This window comes from Prionailurus viverrinus, chromosome B4 (genome assembly GCF_022837055.1).
Source record: "Prionailurus viverrinus isolate Anna chromosome B4, UM_Priviv_1.0, whole genome shotgun sequence".
Lineage (NCBI taxonomy): Eukaryota > Metazoa > Chordata > Mammalia > Carnivora > Felidae > Prionailurus > Prionailurus viverrinus.
Window position 1 is genome coordinate 10404788 of NC_062567.1, and position 23521 is coordinate 10428308.

The 23521-nt window shown below is 45.0% G+C and overlaps 1 protein-coding gene across 7 annotated transcripts in view; it reads right to left on the reverse strand.

The window, feature by feature from the left end:
* FAM107B (family with sequence similarity 107 member B) overlaps window positions 1-23521 on the reverse strand; it is a 234029-nt gene that overhangs the window by 20610 nt on the left and 189898 nt on the right. The window contains exon 1 of one of the 7 annotated variants that reach the window (XM_047865348.1): window positions 22945-23041. The exons of 3 other annotated variants lie outside the window; for them this stretch is intronic. Coding sequence is in view for 1 of the 4 variants with exons in the window: in XM_047865343.1 (XP_047721299.1) it covers window positions 10280-10295 (16 nt within the window). In the remaining 3 variants the exon portion in view is untranslated. Of the gene's footprint in view, window positions 1-10279; window positions 10385-10454; window positions 11364-16766; window positions 17007-22944; window positions 23042-23521 lie in introns of those variants that run through there. 3 more of the 7 variants (XM_047865347.1, XM_047865345.1, XM_047865343.1) reach the window with 3 other exon arrangements.

A 23521-nucleotide genomic window follows, 5' to 3' on the forward strand; every position in this document is an offset into this window, starting at 1 on the left:
TAAGTCACCTGGCAATGGAAAGCCTGCCCTCAGTACCCACTAATCCCAGGAGGGAGGCAGGCTGTAAAGAGGAAGCTGAGAGAGCGGTGAGTGAGTTAAGACAAGAACTGTTCCCCAACAGCCAAGGGTTGCAACGACAAACTCCTGACCTGCCTGGGTGAACCTACAAATTCATCAGGGACAGTGACACCATCTGGCACCTGAAGGCATTAGACAAGAGCCCAGGGGACCTCTGTGGCCACAAACCTAAACTAAGGCTTAGAAATGGCGCCTAACCAGAGCGGTCTGCACACAGAAATGTCACTTTTTCACCTCTGCCTGGCCCCACGACTGCCGCCACTTCAAACTCTCGATAAAGTGGCTGCAAATACGCTGCTGTACAAACGCCAAATGGTGACGCCCTTGGGAAAATACCAAACTCATTTTCTCATCAGTTTTTTCATCCCCTAAAAATGTATTTTTATAAAAAAGGCACATATTTTATATTTAGAACATGGGAAAGGAGGCAAGAAACATGGGGAAGACGGAACACAGGCCATTATCAAAGCTAAGCCGGTCTGGCTGAGGCGAGACCAACCAGAAGGTGGCGACGGCTCCACAAATAACTAGATGTCCGTCTTCCTAACAACCACCAGGAGAGCAGGGAGGCCTCACCCCTGACCCTCAGCACTGTTAAAAGTGCAGAGATATGCCACGAAAGCAATCCACTCTGGGGTCCCTATGGATCTCCCCTAGAAGGTGTACATTAAGCTTCTCCCCATCATTTAATTCTGGATGAGGCCCTATGAGGTAGGAGTTACTATTATTCCCTATGGCCTACAAAGGAGGCTCAGACAGCTTCAAGAACATGGGTTCCAGAACGTACTGAATGGGTCTAAATTCTAGATTTCTCATCTACTGTGTCTTTGGGCAGGTTACCTCAGCAGTTAAGGAAAAAAAAAAAAAACCAAGAATGGCAGATTATCTCGTAGGGTTGTTAAGAAGGGTAAATGAGAAACGTATACCAAATACAATGACTAGAAATCATAAACCTTCAGCAGATGTCATCTGATATTAGCGCCATCACTGGCAATATATAACAATTAGTAATAATAACATTGTTACTCCTGCACTGGGTCACACAGTCACTACAGGACAGGGCTAGGATTTGAACTTGGATCTGCCTGATTCCAAAGGGATGCTCTTTGAGCAGTCCATTCTTCTGGATTGGGATAATGGGAAGGAAGACTTAAGTTTCGCTTTTAACAGGATGATCTTCTCTATCTCTTGAAAAGATTTTAGAAGCCTTTTAACATCACAGCTTTACAACCCCAAACAGAAGACATCTTGCAGAAAATTGCATTAAAGTGAGGAAAGAAGTCAGGAAAGACACATGTTCTTTCAAACACAAAGGTTTTTCGAAGAATGTTCGCAGCAGTGCTATACTTAATAGCTCCACACAGGAAGTGATCCAAATGTCCATTATCAGGAGGATGGATAAACAAACTGGGCACACTGATACACTGGAATACTACGCAGCAATGGGAATGAATGGACGACAAGTCTGAATCTCATAAATGTAACTCTGAGCAAAAGAAGCTAGACACAAGAGTCCATACTTCATTATTCCACATACATAATGTCCAAAAACAGGCAAAACCAATCTTTGGTGTTAGGTATCAGGATAAAGGACATCTTGGGAGTGGGCTGGGAGTGAAGGGAATATGACTTTTAGAGTGCTGATAATGTTCTGTTTCCTGATATAGGTTCTGGTTATACAGGTTTGTTCACTTGGAAAATGCACCACTCACTACACCTTTAAGGCCTATGTCCTTCTCTGTATATACATCAAACCACGTTAAATACTGTACATATCAAATAGCTATTAAAATTACTATCTAAGAGACTATTTGGTTGCTGCTATGTTATTAGAATTTTGTCATTTCATCCATTTTAAACCTTGTTCAATCCTTGAGAAATAATACAGTATAAAGGAAAAGAAAACCAGGCTTGAAGACCACCCATCCTGGATTAGAATCCTGGTTACATCATCTACCAGTTATGTGATTTTTGTTACTTAACCTGGGTCTTGATTTCCTCCACTGTGAATCAGAGCTCACATACCTACATTTGCAGAGCAGTTGTAAGCATTAAAAGAAAACTTCTGGAAAACATCCACCACACACAGTACCTGCCCCTGCGGCATATGCTCAATAAATTAGACAGCTCAATAGTTCCAACAAATTAATTCATTAATCTACCTCTTCATTAACTAATGTTCTATTTAAGTGAAAATGGATGGCCATATGCCACAGGTATACTAGCTGAGACAAAATTTAATGGATAAACCCAATCTTGTCTCTGCTCATCTTCTCGATTTGGACTCATGTGACAGAGAGGGATGTGGGAGGGGGGCAGATTGGAGGGGGTGATGAAAATCCCTGGTAGATAAGGCCAAAGCACAGACTGGAGCCTGCAGCTTGAGCCTGCCAATGCCTTGAAAATCTTGATAATTTCCCAATTACTACGCTTCAGTCTTATCTGCAGAACTGGATGGCCATTTCTCTCCAACTTCTCAGTAATCTGTTGCAAATAACTATTCTGAGCATAGAGCAATTATATGAATATAAGGGATCTCCAAAAACATAACATTTCCTAACTTGGCCCAATATAGAGTTTAAGTCTTCAAACATCAAGACAACTTTACTTATGTTCACAATTTGCTTAACCTCCCGTGGCCCTTCAGGTAAGACTTGAATCCTGCACATTCCCTCCCTCTACCTTGAGGGCAGATTCTAGAATTCCCTGCTGCCCTCTGGTACTACCCTAATTCTGTGAGGAGTGAATGGTGGGAGGGAGACATCTCCTCAGCCCTGGCCAACAGAAGCATTCATCTGAAAGAAAAGAGAGTGGCAACCGGGTGGCCGGCATCACCATCGTGGGCAATGACACGCAGCACAGCTGCATGACGGCAGCCCACACCACAGGGCATGTCACCACCTGCCAGGCTTCTGGGCTCCGCATGTCCCAGCCTGCTTAGTCCTCTCTGAAGCCCCCAATAGCACAGAATGGTTTCTCAACCAAACAAGCACAAGAAAATGGTGAGGCTCAAGCTCTCATCCAGAGATATTTCAAACTGAGATGGGGGGGGTCTCCTTATGGGCTGCTATCAAGAGGGTGGACTGTGCCAGGGGGTCATTCAGACATTCTTTCAGATAGGAGGTCCTATGCTCTGACCCTCAGGTCTGTCCACAAGGACAGTGATCCATGAGGCAGCCAAGCACAAAAAGCTACCAGTGGATCACTAACACTAACAGATCAGAGAAAACAAATTCCGTGCACTGTGTTCCTATTTGCATAGCAGCCAATGCACAGGGTTCTCCTCAGGCCTCCTGGCTCCTCAGCCGCTCCGTGGAATTCAAAGCTGTTGTCCATGTCCTCCTCGATGTGAAAGCCAGCCCCTTGGACGACCCTCCCCTGACCCTCCCTACCTGTCTGCCCAAGCGTCCTCTTCCCTCCCGCTCTCTCAGTGCCCATTGTTCTACAGAACAGGTCCCTAGCTCTATACTCTTGACTCTGGTGACCCAACATGCCCGTGGCCTTTCTGCTATATGAGCCATTTCTGAAGGGTATAGAAGATTCTTCCTTTCTTCCCAAGCTCCATGTCAAAAGTTTCAACTGCCAACTGGATACTTCACATCTGAAGCAAACACGTGTCAAGTTGAGCTCAACCTCGGTGGCTGGATTAATAAGTGCCCCCTTTGGGCCAGATAAGAATAGAACACTAAACAGGACAGAGCCAACCCCTTATATTCTGGTGGAAATCCTCCCTGGCTAATTGGGAGTCGAAATTTTTGTTTTCAATAGCAACAGAGAGGACGCCACACACACCTGTCTCCCACTGTCAGAAATAATCCTGTGGCTGTCCCTTAACTTCCTAACTTCACCATAGGCCAGCCAGTTTTCAAACAGACGTTATCTCTGAAATGTCCTATACCTCAGCCTTGATAGGGAATCAACCAGTCAGTGTTTCTTTCTCATAATACATGTCTTTGAGACCGTCACCCACTGCCCCTGCTATAGTCCTAGTTCACGCTTTCCTCCCCTCGTCTCCGAATCAAGAAGCTGGCCCTTCACCGGCCTCCACTCCTCCCGATCACTCTTCCCACTGCACCCCAGCCACATCCGATGCACTATTTCATCAGATCAAGAACCGCCAGGCCAAATATCACTGCCACATCAGGATAAAGTCTTAACTTTCCACCTAGTTCCCAAGGTTCCCTACAATCTGGTCCTCAATCACCCTTGCAAACTTGTGGCTCCTCTCCAACACAAAGCCTCTACTCTGAACCCACATTCCCATCTCCACCTCTGTTCCTCATTTCCTCTCAGGTAAAATTCCCTCCTCAAGACCAATGAAAAGTCCTTGCAAAGACCCAGCTCAAAGCTTGCCTCGCCAAAAATCTTCCCACTGCCACTTCTCAGGAGCCCTCTTCCTCTCGTCTGCACCGATGTGGGCAATTCTGCTCGCTGACCCCTTACCCCACGAATCTGACACTTACCATGAATTAATTTTTCCTATGTATCCATGTTGTGTCCTTCAAGAACAGATGAGTGTCCCTTGGCAGGGAAGAGACCTTCGACTGACGTAAATCATCCCCACAGCTCTAGCACGGTGCCTCAAACATAAGCCACAGGAAGGAGAGTCAGACACACAGGGACTACATGATGCAAAAGAACCAGAAGAAAGCTGGGGCCGCTAACTCCTTGTGACTTTGGCTGTGGACCATGCAGGCAACAGATCTGTGTTTACTCCCTATTGTGTGCCCAGCACCATGCCTGTGTCACCCATGGCCACTCCATAAAAGTGGACTGAATGATGGGGGAAAACACCGAAGGGTGAGAGTATCCAAATTAAGTAGCTCCTTTCCCGAAGCTTTTCCTGACTCCTCATAAGAATTCCCTCTCTTCTGGCCCAACAGGACACTGTTCCTACTTCTCTGAGGCTACTTAAGTCTACTTCTATTAAAATTGTATTTGAAGTTTTCTTCCCCTCACATTAAGCTCACAAAGGGGAAACCTGACTTTTACTTATTTCTCATCTTCAGAAACATCTCTGTGTGCTTTCCATATATCGTTCAACTAAAATCGGCCAGGTGATATGCAGCAAGTACAGAGCTCAGATTTACAAAAAAGGGGCAAAAACAGAGGGTGGAGGGGAGGTCAACCCTTACTTTAAACACATTCTCTGCCCTCATCTTATGTTGAAGGAGCACAGAATGAGTTAGAGTGAAGTCTCTTCTCTCAATAAAGATGAGTACAGGGAACCAAATGTCCAGCAGACATTTTCCTAACCCAGAAGATTATCCTCCCTCTTGAACAAGATGACCCAATAAAATGCTCACTAAAAGCCCACGACATCAAATGCTGTGTGTAAAAAATGAGTCTTTTGCCACAGAAAGCTAACTCAAATTGTTGTCTGGTGAGAAATAAATATTAATACATCGGCTTGCATAAATATTCCCAAAAAGCGATTAGTACTTCATTAATATGCAGCCCATTAATCTGCACAAACCTCTAAGCAACTGAAATGCTGTCCAATTAACAGATTTCTTTAATAATTAATTACCTTAAAGTCATTGGCCTTAAAATTGCCTTAGACAGATAAATTACACTTATCAAGTAACATTTGATACATGACCATTAAGTGACTCAGAGCTTCTCTCTCTCCTACATAAAGCAGCTTGATGAGATCTGAAGTTCAAGGACCCTGCTTTTACCAGAGAAGACTCCTCTGTGGTCTAACAGTGTCACCCAGTGGTAGAAGGCACAGCTTGTGTTCATAGCAGCTGTTGTTTTTAAAAAGAAGCATTTGACACATGTGTTTACTAAAGGGGAAAAAAGAAAACCGCTGTTTTGAATTGCACAAAGAAAACTAGTTATGTGTAAATCCTGGAAAACATGGAACTGGTACAGAGAGCTACCCTACAGCCAAGGTTACTTTGAAGCCCTCAGGGACCATACAACACTGTTGAGATCTGAAGAGAGGCACAAGTGAAGTTCCCTGACTCAGGGGCAGTGCACGTTTGACTCTAAATCAGTTCAGTCCTGGGGCTGAGCAACAGGACCGCAGTCACCAACCCCCACTCCGCCATCTGCTTTATTGTCTACCCTTCAGCCACTTCAGTTCTCAAAAACAGATCTTCCAGAACAAGGAAAGAATAACCAGCCAATTCTGTTCCAAGGCTGACTATCTGATTTTAAATACTTATGAGGTGAAGTTTAATTGAAAATAATAAATTATTTAACTTCCTTATCTGTAAAAAGAGAAGGCTGGAACAGATGACCCTTGAGATCCCTTACTAGTTCTAACATTCTGATAATACGGAAGAGTTCGGCTTATCGGTTGCTCTAAACCACAGGAGCTTAGAGCCAAGAGCTGCAGAGGTTGGCCCCATCATTACAGCCAGATGGACATGAGAAGCTGCTCCTGTGATATTCCTCACGTACCCCACTTTGGCCTCCACTCTGGCTCACCCTTGTTCCTCAGAACCATGCACTTCTCCACATGCAATCCACAGTGAGTAGGTTTTCTGCTAGTGATACTGAATTTCCCCGGATGCAGCCACCTTCACCCCAAGTGCGCCTGTAAGAGTCTCAACTGCCTGGCCCAGGGCTAGAGAGGTCCACATAGGAATGGAGCATGGGCCAGACTTTATTAGACCAAAACTCCAAATTGCAGAGGGGGCGGGGGGGCTCTGAAATATCACAGTGAAGAAAGAGACCTATACCATACAGGATAAATAAAAATGAAAAACTATTCCTCTTTGCATAGTCTCCTATATCAAGTACGTATTGTACCATAAATGAATAAATTGAAGTCTGACCCCTAAAAACAACAGTGGAATCATGCCACAGTTGACCTTACTCCCCCTACCAGCTAGTTTCTCTTAACACGTCTTTGTCTTCTCTATAAATCCATAGATATTCTTCTTGCTTATTCCCACCAAATTCCAAATACCTGTGACTTTTATAAAGTTATTAACAGTTTTTTCTCCTCATTCCCCTACATTTAGAAAACCAGCATCTACTCTCATGGACCACTTGTAAGAAGATAAACTTGTGTTGCTGAAGAAGCAGCCTTTCTGAAGAATTTGTTGGCAGTCTGTGGCAAAAGGCTTTAACACAAAGACACCCTGGAACCTGATAATTTCACTTCTAGAAATTTACTCCAAGATAATAATCAGAGATGTAGACAAGAATGTATAAGAATATTTATCTATGATCTATGATAGCAAAACAAACAAACAAACAAACCTTGAAACCACCTGGGACACCTGAATGGTTCAGTTGGTTAAGCATCTGACTCTTGATTTCAGCTCAGGTCATGATCTCTCAGTTTGTGAGATTAAAGCCCCTCATCGGGCTCAGAGCCCACTTGAGATTCTCTCCCTCCCCCTCTCTCTGTCCCTCCCCCCACTCACTTGTGCTCTCTCTCACTCTCTCTCAAAATAAAGAAATCAACTTAAAAATGAAACTACTTAAATATCTAATAATGGGATAATGGACTTAACGGACTTAAACATCCTATTTTTAGAATACACAATAAAATTGGAAATATTCACAATATATCAAATAGGAAAAAAATATCAGGCTCCAAAACAGTATGCCCCCTCTTTTCTAGTATGCCCATCTGCGTGTACAAGAGCTACTCAAAGTGTAGTGCAAGGATCAGATGTATCAGCACCACCAGGGAACTTGCTAAATGCAAATACCCAGCCTTTGAGAGACTAAATCAGGACAGCTGCAGGCAGGCCCAGCAGTCTATGCTTTCCTGCTCACTATGTGGCACACAACCTTTGGGGTAAGATACTGAAATTCCCCCTGTTGGAGGGACGGAGACACGGAGGCGCACCGAAGCTAGCTAATTCACCCAAGGCTAAAAGGCTAGTAAGTGGAAGCATCACACAGCTACCTCCAGAGTCCATGCTTTTGAACCACTTTGCTTAGTGCCTCCCCAGGTGAACTCATACTTGGAAGTGTGCACAGTGCTCTTTCCCTTAAATTAACAGCCTGATGCATCCCATCTATTGGTTTTTCTTCTTCGTTGTGTTTTAGCACTTCTGTTACAAAAAGCTCCTGACCGGATTGGGGGTGTTTTGACACCATCACTGGCACCTCCATTAACATACCTCGTGGTGAGCACCTGCCTGACATCTTTGAAGGCTATAAAAAGATCTCTACATTAAATACCAGCCCACAATGGCAGAAACCTCAATGCCCACCAGCGACAGACAACGCTGACCATGATACAGACTAAATATAGAAGGCCCTTGGGGCGCCTGGGTGGCTCAGTGGGTTAAGCGGCCGGCTTCGGCTCAGGTCGTGATCTCACGGCCCGTGAGTTCGAGCCCCACGTCGGGCTCTGTGCTGACAGCTCAGAGCCTGGAGCCTGTTTCGGATTCTGTGTCTCCCTCTCCCTGACCCTCTCCCGTTCATGCTCTGTCTCTCTCTGTCTCAAAAATAAAATAAACGTTAAAAAATAAATAAATAAATAAATATAGAAGGCCCTTCTGTTACCAGCTAAAAGGAAGCTGCCACGTGGCAATCCCATACACACGCTTTACAAACCACGTGGTTTACCATTTACGAAATTATGCAACTTTTGATCAATTTCTTTTTCTCTTCTGGCTTCCGCGTTATTTCAAAATTCACACATAACACATTTTTGTATTACGCTATCTTATATTCACAAAATTCAAATTTGAAAAAAAAAAAAAATGCTACCAGATCTTATTCCCAAACTGCAAGTTTCTAAATAAAAGAGACCTCCCTCAGCACTTTTATTGTGTATTATTTTCTAAGGAAGAAACACCTCGATCATTCATTTCAGGAAACTACAAAGGGAACGGACTGGGAAGATGGTTGATTTAGGCCTCATCACTCCTGAGAGGAAGGAAACTACACAGAACAGAAAAAATGTCCAGCTGGACTAGTTTTCAAAGCCCTCAAATATTCCTGTCTTCAAGAGCTGAATAATAGTTTCATAAAATTTATGACTTGGGCCAACTAACCAAGTATTTTCAAAAGAGAAGACTATCTTTAAAAGGACTTAGTGACAAAAACTTTAAAGGAGCACGAGAGACCATTTTTCCAGCTTCCTAATTACTAACAGATAAGGAAACTGAGGCCCAGGAAAACAAAATGGCTTGGCGAAGCTCACAGAGAAAGGGGCAGTGCCTGGGCCAGAACCAATATCTGACTGGTCCACACTCTGTGTTCCACATTGGCTCTCTCACTTCTGACGACTCTACTCAACTTTCTCAGTTCATTTTCCACATTTTCTACTGATTTGGCACAATCACTAATACCACCATGAACACTACCTCTCGATCAATAACTGGATAGCATCGTTAAAGATGGTATGTTTAAATTACAAGTATGCTTTAATAACGGCACCAAGACTCTACCTCCTTTGGTATCCTGCCAGATTTCAAAAAAGTACAAATTCACCGTGGTGATTAAAAAAAAAAAAATCCTCTTAAGGTAGGAGAAAACTATGTTTGCCCCCCCCCCCTTTTTTTGACCTGATACATTAGCGGTGAACTACAATGTAAACAACCACCACCACCAGTGACTGCTCAGACGCAGTAACTTCGGACATCCCCTTTAGACCCCCATTTACCTACCCATCCTCTGTCAAATCCCACCCTTCGTCAACTATCAGGACTTAGGATAAAATTTTTTAAAAAACTACTGGAGAAGTGAAAATCTGCCCTACTGACAACCGGAGAAACAAAAGACCAACCTTATAAGCTGTCCCCAGTACTGCCACCAGAACGTAGAGTATGCTCAGAATGGAACACAGGCCCACAATGCCACCAGAAACACGACAAGACGTCCCTCTTATCTCACTAAGAGGTGGGACTACTAACTTTTTCCTAAGTGACAGCTCTCAGTCCACATTCACGTGCTGCCTCCTAGATAAGGGTTGTCGGTACACCCCATCACTGAACTGTGCCTGCTTCCTGACGACATCCAACCCAGGTCTGGCCCCATTCCCCAATCCCGCCTTCAAAACATGCAGCTCAAGCACAAACCCAACTCTGCTTTCCAAGAGAATCCCAACATTCTTCTGGACCACGTCTGTCTACATCAGCGAGTTAAATGAACCCACTTTGATGGGACTATACCTAATCCTGGTGGTTGCTGGCTCATGGGATTCAACACGCTTTTGTCTTAATAAGTTACAGTAACAAGTGGTAGAGGAAAAAGAACCTGAAATAAAAGGCCCACAAACCTATAAATCCCGACATCACTCTTCCGGGTCTGCTTCCTTACTGATAAAATGAGAGCCCGTAATCCTATCATTTTCATCTCCAACTTTTCATCTCCAGTCTGCCACATTTCGGCCACATGTGCGTCCAACAGATTTGTTTCTATGGGAGAACGTGCCCTGGCTTCCGGTCACTCACCTTACCCTTTCACTGACAGAGTTTGTCTGGAGAACTTCATTTTTCACCTTTAAAAATAAGGGGGCGGGGAGAGAGAACTTCGGGCCAAAAACAATCGTTACAATGACGTGTTTTTCTGAACGGTTAGAATGTTCCACAATTATAAGAATGTAAGTGGACTTTTATTCGATTCCTGCTTCCACAAGGAAAATGGGGCACGTCTCCCGTCTGGTTCTTGAGAGGATCGTCTGGCTCGAACTAAGCCCCCGAGAGCAGCTATGCACGTGGCCCGGGTACTTTGAATTAAAGCCTGTTTTCCCACTTGCTCCTCTTCAGGTTACCTCCTGGGCTTTCCGCGAACATCAGCCGGTCTTGTTACGGAAGCCACCACAACCAAGACCTTCGGGAATAGTGAAGCACCTGTTGTCAGCAGGGCTGGGGCCGGGTTTCCTCCCGTGTACTTCCGCCCCGTCGTCCCTCCTACGCGTGGGCCTCGCCTCAGGCCCCGAGGAGAGGGACGGGGCCGCGCTCGCCGCCGTCTGGAGCTCGCAGCCGGCGGGGGACACGGGCACACGCCGCAAAGGCAGTGTGGTACGTACACCTGGAGGGCGAGGGGCGCACGCACGTCTCGGAGGCAGGGTCTTCCTAAGACCACCTCCTTCCGACTCCAGGTTCTCTCTGAGGGCTACGCGCACATCAGTGAGGACGCTCGGGGGCACACGGGACGCCGCCCGACTAAAAGCAGCTGAAACCACGGGCACTCATCTGTAACACACACAGGAACCTGGCGTCAGATGCCTCGGGGCTGCTCCGACGCTCAGTGGCGTCATCGGGGGCCCGGGCTCTCACTGTGGCGCTCCGCCTCGGCAGCTCCAGGAGGAGACGCGGCTGGGTAAGCCTCCGGCTCAGAAGTCTCCCCCGCCGTCGGGGGGGGGGGGGGGTCACTCCCAGAAGCCCCTGGGGGCCCCCCTGCTCCTGATTGGCCAGAACGAGGTCATGTGATCACCAGAGACAACGGAAACTGGGGAAACGGGAAGACGGCATTGCGGAGGGGGGAGGGGAGCACGAGGTCTGTCGCGTGAACAGTCAATTCTGTCACACACAAGACTGTTATGGGCTGAATGTGTCCCCTCCCCCCCATATTCATATGGGGAAGCCCTCTCCCCCAGGATAATGGCACCTGAAGGCAGGGCCTCCGTGAGGTCACGAGGGTGGGACCCCATGATGACACTAGCGTCCTTGTGAGAGGAAGAGACACCAGATCTCGCTCTTCCTCCACCGTGTGAGGGCGGTGAGAAGGCAGCCGTCTGCAAGCCAGGAAGAGAGTCCCCACCAGGAACCAAGTCGGCCAGCACCCGATCTTGGACCTGCAGCCTCCAGAACCGTGAGAGACACGTCTGTCGTTTATGAAACCCGGACTGTGGTATTTTGTTATGGCAGCCGGAGCGAACACATCCTGACAAGAGGCTCGCTGGGCCCCTCTGGGGGAGGTCACTCGTGAGCTCCAAAGCTGAAAGGGAAACCACAGCAACGCTAATTTCTTAGAAGCGTGTAGCCCTCACAGCATCAGGAGTAAAAGCTGCAATAAGCAACAAAGACAGGAGACTTCTTAACGGAAACCCTTTTATCCTTAGCGTTTCCCCCTACATAAAACCTCCCTTTTTAAACTGGGGGGCAGCGGGGGCTGGGGGGAAGTTTGGCAAGGGTTCAAATGTAAACACATTAGTAGTGGGCGTGGGCCCTGGAGCAAGGGAGTAGACTACTCTGCCTCCTAACTCGCTCTGCTTGAACTCTGCAGATTAATTCAGTTCCCTCCGGAAGCTTGTCATTCTAAGACCCCAGCCCTTACCGTTTCCCACGGCTGTGGCGGAGTCACAGGAAAACAGAACACGGCGTCCCCAGCTCCAGAAAGCATCTTACTTCCCACAAGCCACTACTTCGGTCACCCCATCTCACAGGCACACAGCGTCTCCCACGGGGCTACTCCGAAGCCTTGACTATCTCTGCCTACAGTTAACAGGCAGAGGAAAGCTTTCAAAGTGAGAATGGGGAAAAAATCAGAGCAACCTCCTTGGCAAACCAGGAACACAGGAAAATGAAAGCCTAAAAACAAGTGGCCAGCATTTACACGAGCAGACCTTAGGTGCCGCAATGTCTAAAAAGCGTAACGGCCTTTAGTCTTACTGGAATAGGAAGGAGGCTCACTGTTTTGTTTTGTTTTAATGATTATTTTTGAGAGAGAGAGAAAGACAGAGACAGAGCGTAAGGGGGGTGGGGGGCAGAGAAAGAGGGAGATACAGATTCCAAAGCGGGTTCCAGGCTCTGAGCTATCAGCACAGAGCCCAAAGCGGGGCTTGAACCCATGAACCGGGAGATCATGACCTGAACTGAAGTCGGATGCCCAACAGACAGAGCCACCCAAGCTCCCCAGAGGCTGTTTTAGAAAATATTCAAGATTTCAATAATGCATGTATTTCTGGAGTAGAGGCCTTAGAGAAATAATCACTTAATTTTAGTAGTGAGAAAAAAATACTTAAGTCATAATCCAGATCCTAAAGAACTTGAGAGAGTCCATTCATCATTCAAACACAATGCTTTTAAGGCCAATTTATAACTACTGCAGTAGTCTCCTTTTTACTTCGTAGTGTCTACCCTCAAGTAAATTCTCAAGGTAAATCACACCTTCTTCCCCCGCATGCAACTATGCAAAACTCAAACCACTTACCACTGTCTACACCGTGCCCCCCCCCCCCAGCCCCCAAGTACTAATATATCCTCCATCACTCACTCTGGCATTTCAGTCAAATCTATTACTACCTAATAATACCACAGTCAAGTGGTGTTTTCCCCAACCCTGCCATACCGTCAAGCTACTTAAATCCTACAGCTGCAATACTGATTAAGAAAAAGAACAGGACAGGCTGGTAACAGTAAATGCTCTGCCCAACACTAGTTCCACATAAGATGGAGAACTCTGCTTCTCTCTCCCTGAAGTTGCCCAGGTTTTAAATGTTTTCCTTTCTCTCGTTGCAAGAGGATTCATTACTCCAGAACTCAGCATCCATGGGGCGCCTGGGTGGCGCAGTCGGTTAAGCGTCCGACTTCAGCCAGGTCACGATCTCGCGGTCCGTGAGTTCGAGCCCCGCGTCAGGCTCTGGGCTGATGGCTCAGAGCCTGGAGCCTGTTTCCGATTCTGTGTCTCCCTCTCTCTCTGCCCCTCCCCCGTTCATGCTCTGTCTCTCTCTGTCCCAAAAATAAATAAAAACGTTGAAGAAGAAAAAAAAAAAATAAAAAAATAAAAAAGAACTCAGCATGCAGAAACCTCCCACCAGATCTCAGAGCCCCTGTCAAGAACTTCAGAACTTTATTTGAACAGTGTCTGTTTTTAAATCCACACGAATAGTAGCTACTGTAATTTAGTTCAATGAGAAGGGCAAGGACAAATGACATATCATCACATTCACAATGAAAACCTGTCCTTTACTTACAGCTGGTTATAAAGGAAATCATTCATCGCTTCCAGAAGAACAATTATAAAATCATTATCAAGAAACTACAGATGTATCACGATAGCTTAACTTCCCTTATGCCTTGGCTGGGGGGGGGGGGGGGGGTAAAAACTTATCTGAAAAGCTTAATAAGGATAGGACAGCTTTACCTACTTAGATTAAGTATTCAAAGTTGAGTATACTAAACGACCATGAAAAATGAGGTAATTTTTTCAGAATTTCTGCAAGGCAATTCAGGGTTCAAAATCTGGAAATAAATACTCTTTATAAAGTTTGTAATCTTACAAGTGTCAAAATGAACACGATTCCAAGTTTTTGGGACCAAAATAGCTAAGATTTCAAATTCAGTTTATAATACAAAATCTGCAAACACAATGGTACGTGTGACATATTAGGAAGGACACTAATGACCTTATTTTCCTAATTTTATCCATGAATCTTCAGAAATGAAGTCATAAACCTCATTTGCTCTTTATAAAATGTATTAGTACTAGGGACGCCTGGGTGGTTCAGTCAGTTAAGCATCCAACTATTGATTTCAGCTCAGGTCATGATCTCATGGTCTGTGAGATCAAGCTCCGTGTTGGGCTCTGAGCTGACAGTAAGGAGCCTGCTTGGAATTCTCTCCCTCCCCCCTCTCTCTAACCCCTCCCCCTCTTCTCTCTCTCAAAATAAATAAACATTTTAAAAAAAACGTTTTGGGGCACTTGGGTGGCTCAGTCAGTTAATATCTAACTCTTGATATCGGCTTAGGTCATGATCTCGGGGTCCATGAGATGGAGCCCCACATCAGGCTCTGTACTGACAGGCTCCCTCTCTCTCTGCCCCTCCCCTGCTCACTCTCTCTCTCTCAAAATAAACTTTAAAAAATAAAGAAATTTTTAAGAAAGTTTAAATAAAATGTATTAGTTCTAGAAAAGATCTGTTACCATTCTTAAATTTCTTTACATCTGATAGCAATATACAAAAACCAATGTTAAAGATAGTTATAAGCATTTTCCTTCTATGTACTATCAGACTTGCTCTAAAGTTAATAAACTTTCTAAATTACCTCAAATCAATGGCTTTCAAACTTCTGTCTGTAATCCTCTTTATAGAGTAACCCAATAAACACCCGCACTAAAATCAGCTCAAGTAGAAGTTTCCAGAAGGAATACACTGCCTTTGCTATATGCTGTACACTCTGATGTTTTCACTTTTATTTTTTTGTAATGCTGGTTGTGACCGACTAAATTGACTTCATGACCCACTAATGGACGCAGCTTGAGAAATCCTGCCCTGACTCATTTATGTGAACTTGCTACAATAATTTAGCAGCACTCTCAAGACCAGAGAAGGCATCTGAAAATGTAAATTGGATGAGCTGCTGTATGCCAACTGTCATCATCCCTTCCAAATAGAAAACACTTAAAATCCATTACCTTTTCAAAATTTTATTTGGAAGAGTATTACTGATACTAGAGTCATCACCTCTCTTCTGCCTAATCTTTATCCTGACTCCAGTCACTAAAGAACAACTTCACATCCTTCTAGCTGTGTGTGAATGAGTAAAGGAAGACAAACTAAAGATTACTTAGAGAATTCTATCTGTTCCTGGTTAGGTAAGTCTTTTTCCCTGCTTATGACAGAACATGGGCAATAGAGGAAGTATTGTATTTTCTCAACTTTCTAAAATATTTTTAAAAAGCAGTTTCAGGGACACCTGGGGGGCTCAGTCAGCTGAGCTTCTGACTTCGGCTCGGGTCATGATCTTGCAGTTCATGAGTTCGAGTCCCACATGGGCTCACTGCTGTCAGCACAGAGCCCGCCTTGGATCTGGATCCTCTGTCCCCTTCACTGCCCCTCCCCTGCTTGTGTACGCTCTCTCTCTCTCAAAAATAAATAATAAAACACTAAAATTAATTAATAAAATAAAAGCAGTTTCAATAATTTCTCTACCCACAAATAAAATTATATAGTACATCAATACTTTAATGTCATTTGCCTATTTTTTAAAAATGACAGTGTAACTCAGATAATATGTTTCTTAATACCAAAACAGTAATCTATTTGCATAATCTCTTAAGAGGCAGAACAAAATTCTACACAGGGAGCTAAGGTCAACAATGAGTAAGAGGAAGGGCTGCAGTCCCAGGGACCCAAAACCAAACAAAGGCCATTTGGCCCCACCACAGAGGAAATGGGTCAGAAAATATAAGGGAGAAACTAGAATTGATCTATTTCTTGTCCCGGTCAAAGATGGAAAGGCAACAGTAAGGGCAGTAGGGAACAGCAGAAGGAAGTTAAGCTCGAGAGTCTGAGAAACTCAAACCAGCTCTACCACACATTAGCTGTGTGACCTTAGTTCAACAATAAAAACACTTAAAATAATTGCTTAATAAATATTAACAGTGGGCGGGGCACAGTCCTAAATGTGCACACCCACCAACTCACTGAATTTTCACAACAAAACTCTGAGGCAGGTTCGGAGGACCAGAGAGAAACTAGGAAACTTGCCGATGCTCATACAGTGAGTCATGGGAAGGCCAGAATTCAAACACAGCCCAACTCATCCCAAAACCTCCGTGGGGGTTGCCTTCTGAGCCCCAGGTTTCCTTATCTTTCCCTCTCAGGGCCGCTGTATGGATTAACACCTCCGGCCTGTCAGATAAGGACCCATCACCACCAAGATCCAGTGACACAGCTGCCCCAGCACAAGGCACAGGGTGTCTCACGCAAGCCGAACTTCACCTGTGCAGAGTTACAAACTTTATCTCTTTTTCTTCTACCCTCTCACTGCCCCACCCCCTCAGACACACCTCCCCCACAAATACCTTTCACTGACCTTAGGAAATATGCACTGGAGGGTAGAGCAACGTAACTTGGATCATGAGTATATTTACTGAAGGAAAGAAGGCGGGGGTATCTAACGTTTATAAGACGAGCAAAGTTGTCAGGCTTAATTCAGAGCCAAGACAGTGACGGGCTGAAAGCCACAGAGGCTGGGACTCAGACAGCATAGCAGGAGTGTGCTGGAACAATCCTCCGGGTTATGCTCATTTTACCACGGACGGCATGAAGGCAGGAGGAGCCTAGGCGGGTAGTGCCGGTGTGGAATGGACTAGGCCAGTTGTGGCTGGGGGATCTGGCAGAAATAAAAGGGCAGGGCCTCAAATATGCCAGGAATTCTGCTGAGGGCAATAAACCACCACACAATGCAAAGCAGGATTGCATTAACATTGGTTTTGGAAACAGGAAGTACCCGTACCAAGTAGCTAGTAAGTGTCGACAGAATTTTTCAAAATCGGGTTACCTTCTCCTTTCTTTCCACGTTAGTTGGCAAATGCCCTCCCCTCCAGTTCTTCACACAAAAAAGGTGGGTAAACAGAGGCACTGACAGGGTGTTCAAAGGACATAACCACAGCACTACAATCAAGTTAATTTAACCAAGTTGTTGAAAGACAGGCCAATGACACACCATCACCCGATAACTGAAATCAGACCATTTTTAAAAGTAAATATAGAGTAACCGTGTAGGTATGTATGCTCCTATAGTATAACAAGTCAGCTACAAACGTGACGCTCAATTTGTTGTTGTAGCAACAGCAGACAATGCCTGCTCAGACTAGGAGTTAGCATTTTACCTCTTTGTTTCACCTTATACTTCTATCACTATTATAAAAACCAACTTCTGAAAATTAAGATATCACTAGTTTGTCAAACCAAAGGGAAATACAACCAACAGTGTCACCTGGAAAAAAAGCACCCAGAACCCTAAATGACATAAATTGAATTTATGAATGTTCAGAAAACAAGACATTGTTACTATAAAACTATTTAATAATCTCAAGAGATAAAAAGTTTGTTTTCAGACTTCGGCAAAAAATTAACCATGAAACTAACTGCCAGATTAAATAATATTATCTAAAAAAAGTAGTTTACTAATACACCTATTATTTTAAGGAAATGAAGGACTGATTACACTGTGAGCTTAGAATCATTAATGTCACTCCTACTGAAGTTATAATTTAATGCCTGATTATAAAATAAACATACAAAGAATCCTAGGTTTTGTCTTTAATCTTTTATTTTGCCTCTTGTGCTTATTTTAAGATAAGTTCTATTTCTACCTCATTAGCAAGAAACAAACTTTGTTTTCTCTTAAAATGGTTCACTGCAGAGACAGAAATATTCGACTCCGTGACTTGGGATAATTGTGTATTATTTCCTTACTAAATCTGTCATTGCCCCTTTTCCCTACAATTAACTAAACATCACAGGTCCAAGAGCACAGGTCCAAACCTCAGAAATGCCAGGCCCTGTTCCTGGGTCTGCCATCCCTTAGGCTCCATGCATTCAGAAAATGTTCGTGCCCCTCAGGATCAGTTTCATCACCTATGAGCCCCGAACCAAGAGATCGGAGGTTCTGGGGCAGTCTGATCTAAACCTAAGACTTTTACACACACACACACACACACACACACACACACACACACACGATGCAATGCAATGCACTGGGCAACACAGTCAGCCTCCATGAGACAGACTTTTCAAAGCCACACACATTCCCCTATCCCCCCCAAAATAGGAAACGTGAGAAATCTGCTCTTTATCTATCTGCAGCTATAATACAAACAGGGTGACTCCTAAAAGATCTATGACCCATAAGGAATGCATACCACAGCCTGGCTATGAAATGCAGCCCCTCATTGCCACCTTGGGGTTTTCAATAGTCTGAGGTGATCAGGCAGCAAGAGAAAGTAAACTGCAATAAAAGAACATTACATTCCTTTCTCACTACTCAAGGCGGGGAGGCGGGGGAAGCACTATTTGATTAATAACCATTACTTCAAATGGCCTTCCAAAGAGCCCTTCCCTATCATCAGAATTGATGTGAAAGTCAGTTATTTGATCTCAGAGATCTACAACAAAGTAGTCCGTGGTGACTCCTCCCAAAAGCACAGAAGATCTACAGGTGCTGATCACAGAGTTTCTGAATTGCTCCTGGCTCCGCCAGGATGCTCTGACTGAAAAAGGAAATACACCAGTCAGCACTCAGCCTGCCAGGTATCAGCCGGGTCACAATATTCTCATCTGTCACAGCCCTGACTGACGAGAGTTCTGCTCTTGACACAACAAAGCTGTGCAGAACCTCCAGCTTGATTAGCGACTCACTGTGTGTTCCTCCGGACTGCAGTCTGTAGGGTACGTGTGGGCCATGGACACCGGCCTGGCTGTACTGGCGGCAGTGCAATTTCAGGGTAAAATCGGAGAAGGCCATCCCGGCACTGCCACTTGTCAGACACAGCCAGATACCAACATTTCTGTGGCTAAAAAAGTAGCACCAAGAGGTTCATTATTAAAAAGAAAAACGCCAGAGCAGGAAGCCTGCACCAAGAATTGACTTTCTTCCCAAGTGTTATCCTAAAATGTAAATTAGGTCGGGTCACTGCACAATAGCTTCTGAGAACCCCTGGCAGCGCCCCCCACTCCCCCCCTGACTGGACCAGGGACTGCTTCTCACCACACCCCAGGCTCCAAACTCACCTCGCTCCCTGCGCTCCAGCCACACTGGCCATCCTTTAACTCTTACCTGGCTGAGTCTTTGCACAGGCCATCACCCCCACCCAACAGCATTTCCTCCCAACCCATCCCACCTTCTCCCCACACTGGCTCATTCTCACCCTTTTAACCTCTACCCAAACCTTTCCAGATCACCCCATCTAACCGGGGTTCCTCCACCATCAGTCCCTGTCCTGAGCTCGGGTCCCACCTCTCGCAGTCTGGAACTGTTTATCTAGTGCTGGACACAGGTTACTCGATCATCTCCCCTCCAGATACAGAGCCACTGGAGGGCCAGGGCCATTTCTCTTGTACACCACTGTATCTCCAGGGCTTAGAATATACTAAATGCTCAACCATCATTTCTTAAACTAATTCAGTATCTCAATAAATTTTGCATGGAGAAAAGATGCAGCCCAGAAACCTTTTTATTTGTCCTTAATTGGTCATGATGAAGAAAAAAAACTGTAGTCACTGGTATTGGGCTAAATTAACTTCTCTATTTCTCTCTACTAAATACCCACCCTTGGTTGGGTCTGTGCTCTCCTGCAATGTCTTGATTCAAATGGGATTTAAAAAAAATAATTTGAAATGGGTAGTAGAAACTGTATTATCAGTGATGGTTTGGTTCTCAGGTAATCCACAGAAATAGTCCTACTACTAACATTTATTCAGTCCTTACTACGTTCCAGGCACCGTTCAAACACCGTGTATTTCATCTCCTGTAACCTCCAAGACAGTTCCATGAGGGAGGTATTTTCACGTCCACTGACAGAGTAGGAACTGAGGCACAGAGACTTAGCAACTAGCTCAAGGTCATGCAACAGGAAGAGGTGGGTCAGCCCAGTGGGGGGTGCGGCCAGAGCCTTGGCTTCTTCAGTACCACAGCCGGCTTCTTTCCCTCCTAGAGAAGTCCACTCCCAGGGGAAAGAGACCAGGCAGTGCTGTCTCTTCTCATTTTGGAACCAGACCATTATTTGCTAAGTTTTTAGGGAAAAAAGACAATTCATCTTTTGACCCACTCGGCCTCAGTCCAGCTAATTCTGTCCTAATTCTTCCAGCTTGCCTTCCTAGTCCTCAGCATCTCCCACTTCCCTGAACCCCCCATTCATGCATCTCTACCACTTTGCCATTCATCACACAGTCCGGAACTATTTTCCAACCCAGCCTACGACAAGTGTGTGAGCGTCTAATTGTGCCCACGCACACGATCAAACGTGCAAACCTCTTACATGCAGATGCGAACCTCTTTCCAAACTCCAATTTGCTCTCTCTAGCTTTCAGAAGTCAGAAGGTAATAAGTTACCTGAACTATTTCAGCCTGAGATATAAAAGATAAAATAACTCCTTGACCTTCCTAGAGATCCTAAAATGTGTAACTTATAAAAAGTTCCCTGTTCACAAAGTACAGTTTGAATTAATACACAGCCTGAACATGACCCAAATCAGGTGGAAATTTCAAGAAGTGTCCAGGATGATAATTAAATGATTAAATGAAGCAGGCCACTGGCAACAGTACACCTGACTGCGATTTTCCTATCTACAGTCCTCCCTTTCCGAACTCAAGAGTCCAAGTTGCTCACAGGTATACTTGTGGGGAGAACAGGGGGGGGACTAGAAAACTGGGTATGGGAGGGGCACTGGGCAGGGAGATTGTACATTCAGTGTTTGGAGCTGGAGACCACCTACATTTTGCTGCTGAATTTTTAAAAACCCTTCAACACCTTAATAGTATGTTGTGCCAGGTATAATAAAAGTATGCCCAAAGAGCTTCACAATTCTTAAGCTGCCAAGAGCTACATGTGAAAGGCAGCCCAAAGTAGCAGATGAAGATGTAAGGGAAAAAAACACTTCAACCACTGAGTTGTACAGCTCCAACTAAAGAGCAGCAAAATAACACATTCCTCAACAGGACATGCTGATTCTGCTTATTTACATGTGAACCCACTGGATTGACTTAACCTCCATTTCCCTTCAAACACTCCACAGCTGTGATTTACAAACCTGGCTTGCACATCGGAATCACCTGTGGCACTTCAAAAACAATACCAGGGTCTAGCTCTGGTCGAGAACCATGAAAGGAGGGTCAACCATGACCAGCCACACCCAGAACAGGGTCTGGGCTAGAACACGACCATGTATAGGGGAAAGGCTGGTAAGGGCGGCAAGAACCATTTTGTCCACTCGTCTCCTCTCCCTCCATCCCCAAGGCCAGCCACCTGAACCAACCATCCATCCATCTACCCTTCCGTGAGCACCTCTTGTGCCAGCAATGAGTACCAGAGACACATGGCAGACAACACTGGCAGACCTGCCCTCAAGGAGCTTCCATTCTAGTGAAACCACAGCATGGAGATTTAAGTTACCCCTTTAAAAGGAGGGGGGTGGGGCAGCTGAAAAGGTCCCTCCAAGCAATTTCAATCGGTCTTACTGAACTTAAGTCCCTTAAGGCCACAGCTTCTCATTCAGTCCTCAGAACTAAGTTTTCTGTTGCGTTATGCTCTGCTTCAACTGGCACGACCCAACACACTGCTCTACTCAAAGGCTGGATCCAGGTAATCAAACCCTATTTCCTCAGTGCCCCTATGTGCCCCACATCCTCAGAGAGGGAGACTGGAATATCCCAAAGTCAAGTTTGTCCAGTCAACATTCTGGGTCTTATATTTTCTCGTTTCTTCACTGCCTATCAGGCTTGGGGGATACAAAGGATATACATGAGGGGCGTCTGGGTGGTTCAGTTCCTTAAACATCTGACTCTTGATTTCGGCTCAGGTCATCATCTCACAATTTGTGAGTTTGAGCCCCACATCAGGCTCTATGCTGACAGCGTGGAGACTGTTTGGGTCTCTCTCTCCCTCTCTCTCTCTCTGCCCCTCCCCCCCCTCACTCTCTAAATAAAGAAACTTGTAAAAAAAAGAAATATTTTTTTTTAAATTTTTTAATGTTTATTTTTGAGAGAGAGAGAGAGAGAGAGAGAGAGAGAGAGAGAGAGTTAGTTCAAGCAGGGGAGGGGCAAAGGGAGGGGGAGACACAGAATCCAAAGCAGGCTCCAGGCTCTGAGCTGTCCGCACAGAGCCTGACGTGGGGCTCAAACCCACAAACTGCAAGATCATGACCTGAGCTGAAGTCTGGCACTTAACCGACCGAGTCACCCAGGCGCCCCTAAAAGAAATATTATCTAAAAAAGAAAAACAAAGGATACACAAGAGTCCCTTTTAAAAGTCTTTTGGTAAAAACTAAAGATACATTAATATCACATACTGATTCAGAACTAAACTGTGTAAACAGCAGGGAACACAGATTAGTCAGAGGGTGAGCACCCCACTGAAGCAAGCCCTGAAAGAAGGGTTTGGCCAGGCAGGGTCAGCAACGACCAAGCAGGTATTTTAAGGGACACCAGGGGACCCAGAGGCAAGAGAAATAATGGCAATACCAGCCTGACCAAATTGAGGAGGACTCACCAGGTAAATAAATGGCAGGAAAGAAGGCTACATCGGTACGAGGACGAGTTTAACAGAGAGCTCTGAATCCAGATGTGGTTTACCTCTGACACTGTACGACCACTGTAGCAGCTCCCTGAGAAGGAGAAAGGCACTGATGGAAACTGTTTTTGTCACTAACTCTCCGATTTAGCCCAACATATATACCTGACACACCAGTTACTTTCAACAAGAACCTCATCAAAGTTGTTCATAACACTAGCATTAAAAAGCAGTCAAAGTATTTACTCCAGAGTCCAAATATGTAAAAATTTAAAAAATCAAACTGCTTCCCACCAATCTCTCGGGCTTTTTCGTGCTCCCATTTGCACCATCTACAGAGCACACTGGTGTTCTGGAAGCCACTGACAGACACGAGTATAAACAACTATCTGGCCACTCACATCTAATTTTGTTCCAGAACATGTGACCATCAACTGCCTGTCCGGGATGGTGTTTGGCACAGTTTGAATCAAGGTATAAACACAGCAAGCCTTTCATCCCCTGTCTTTCAAAAGACATATGACATCAGGAAATTAAATGCAATCTGTTTAGAGTA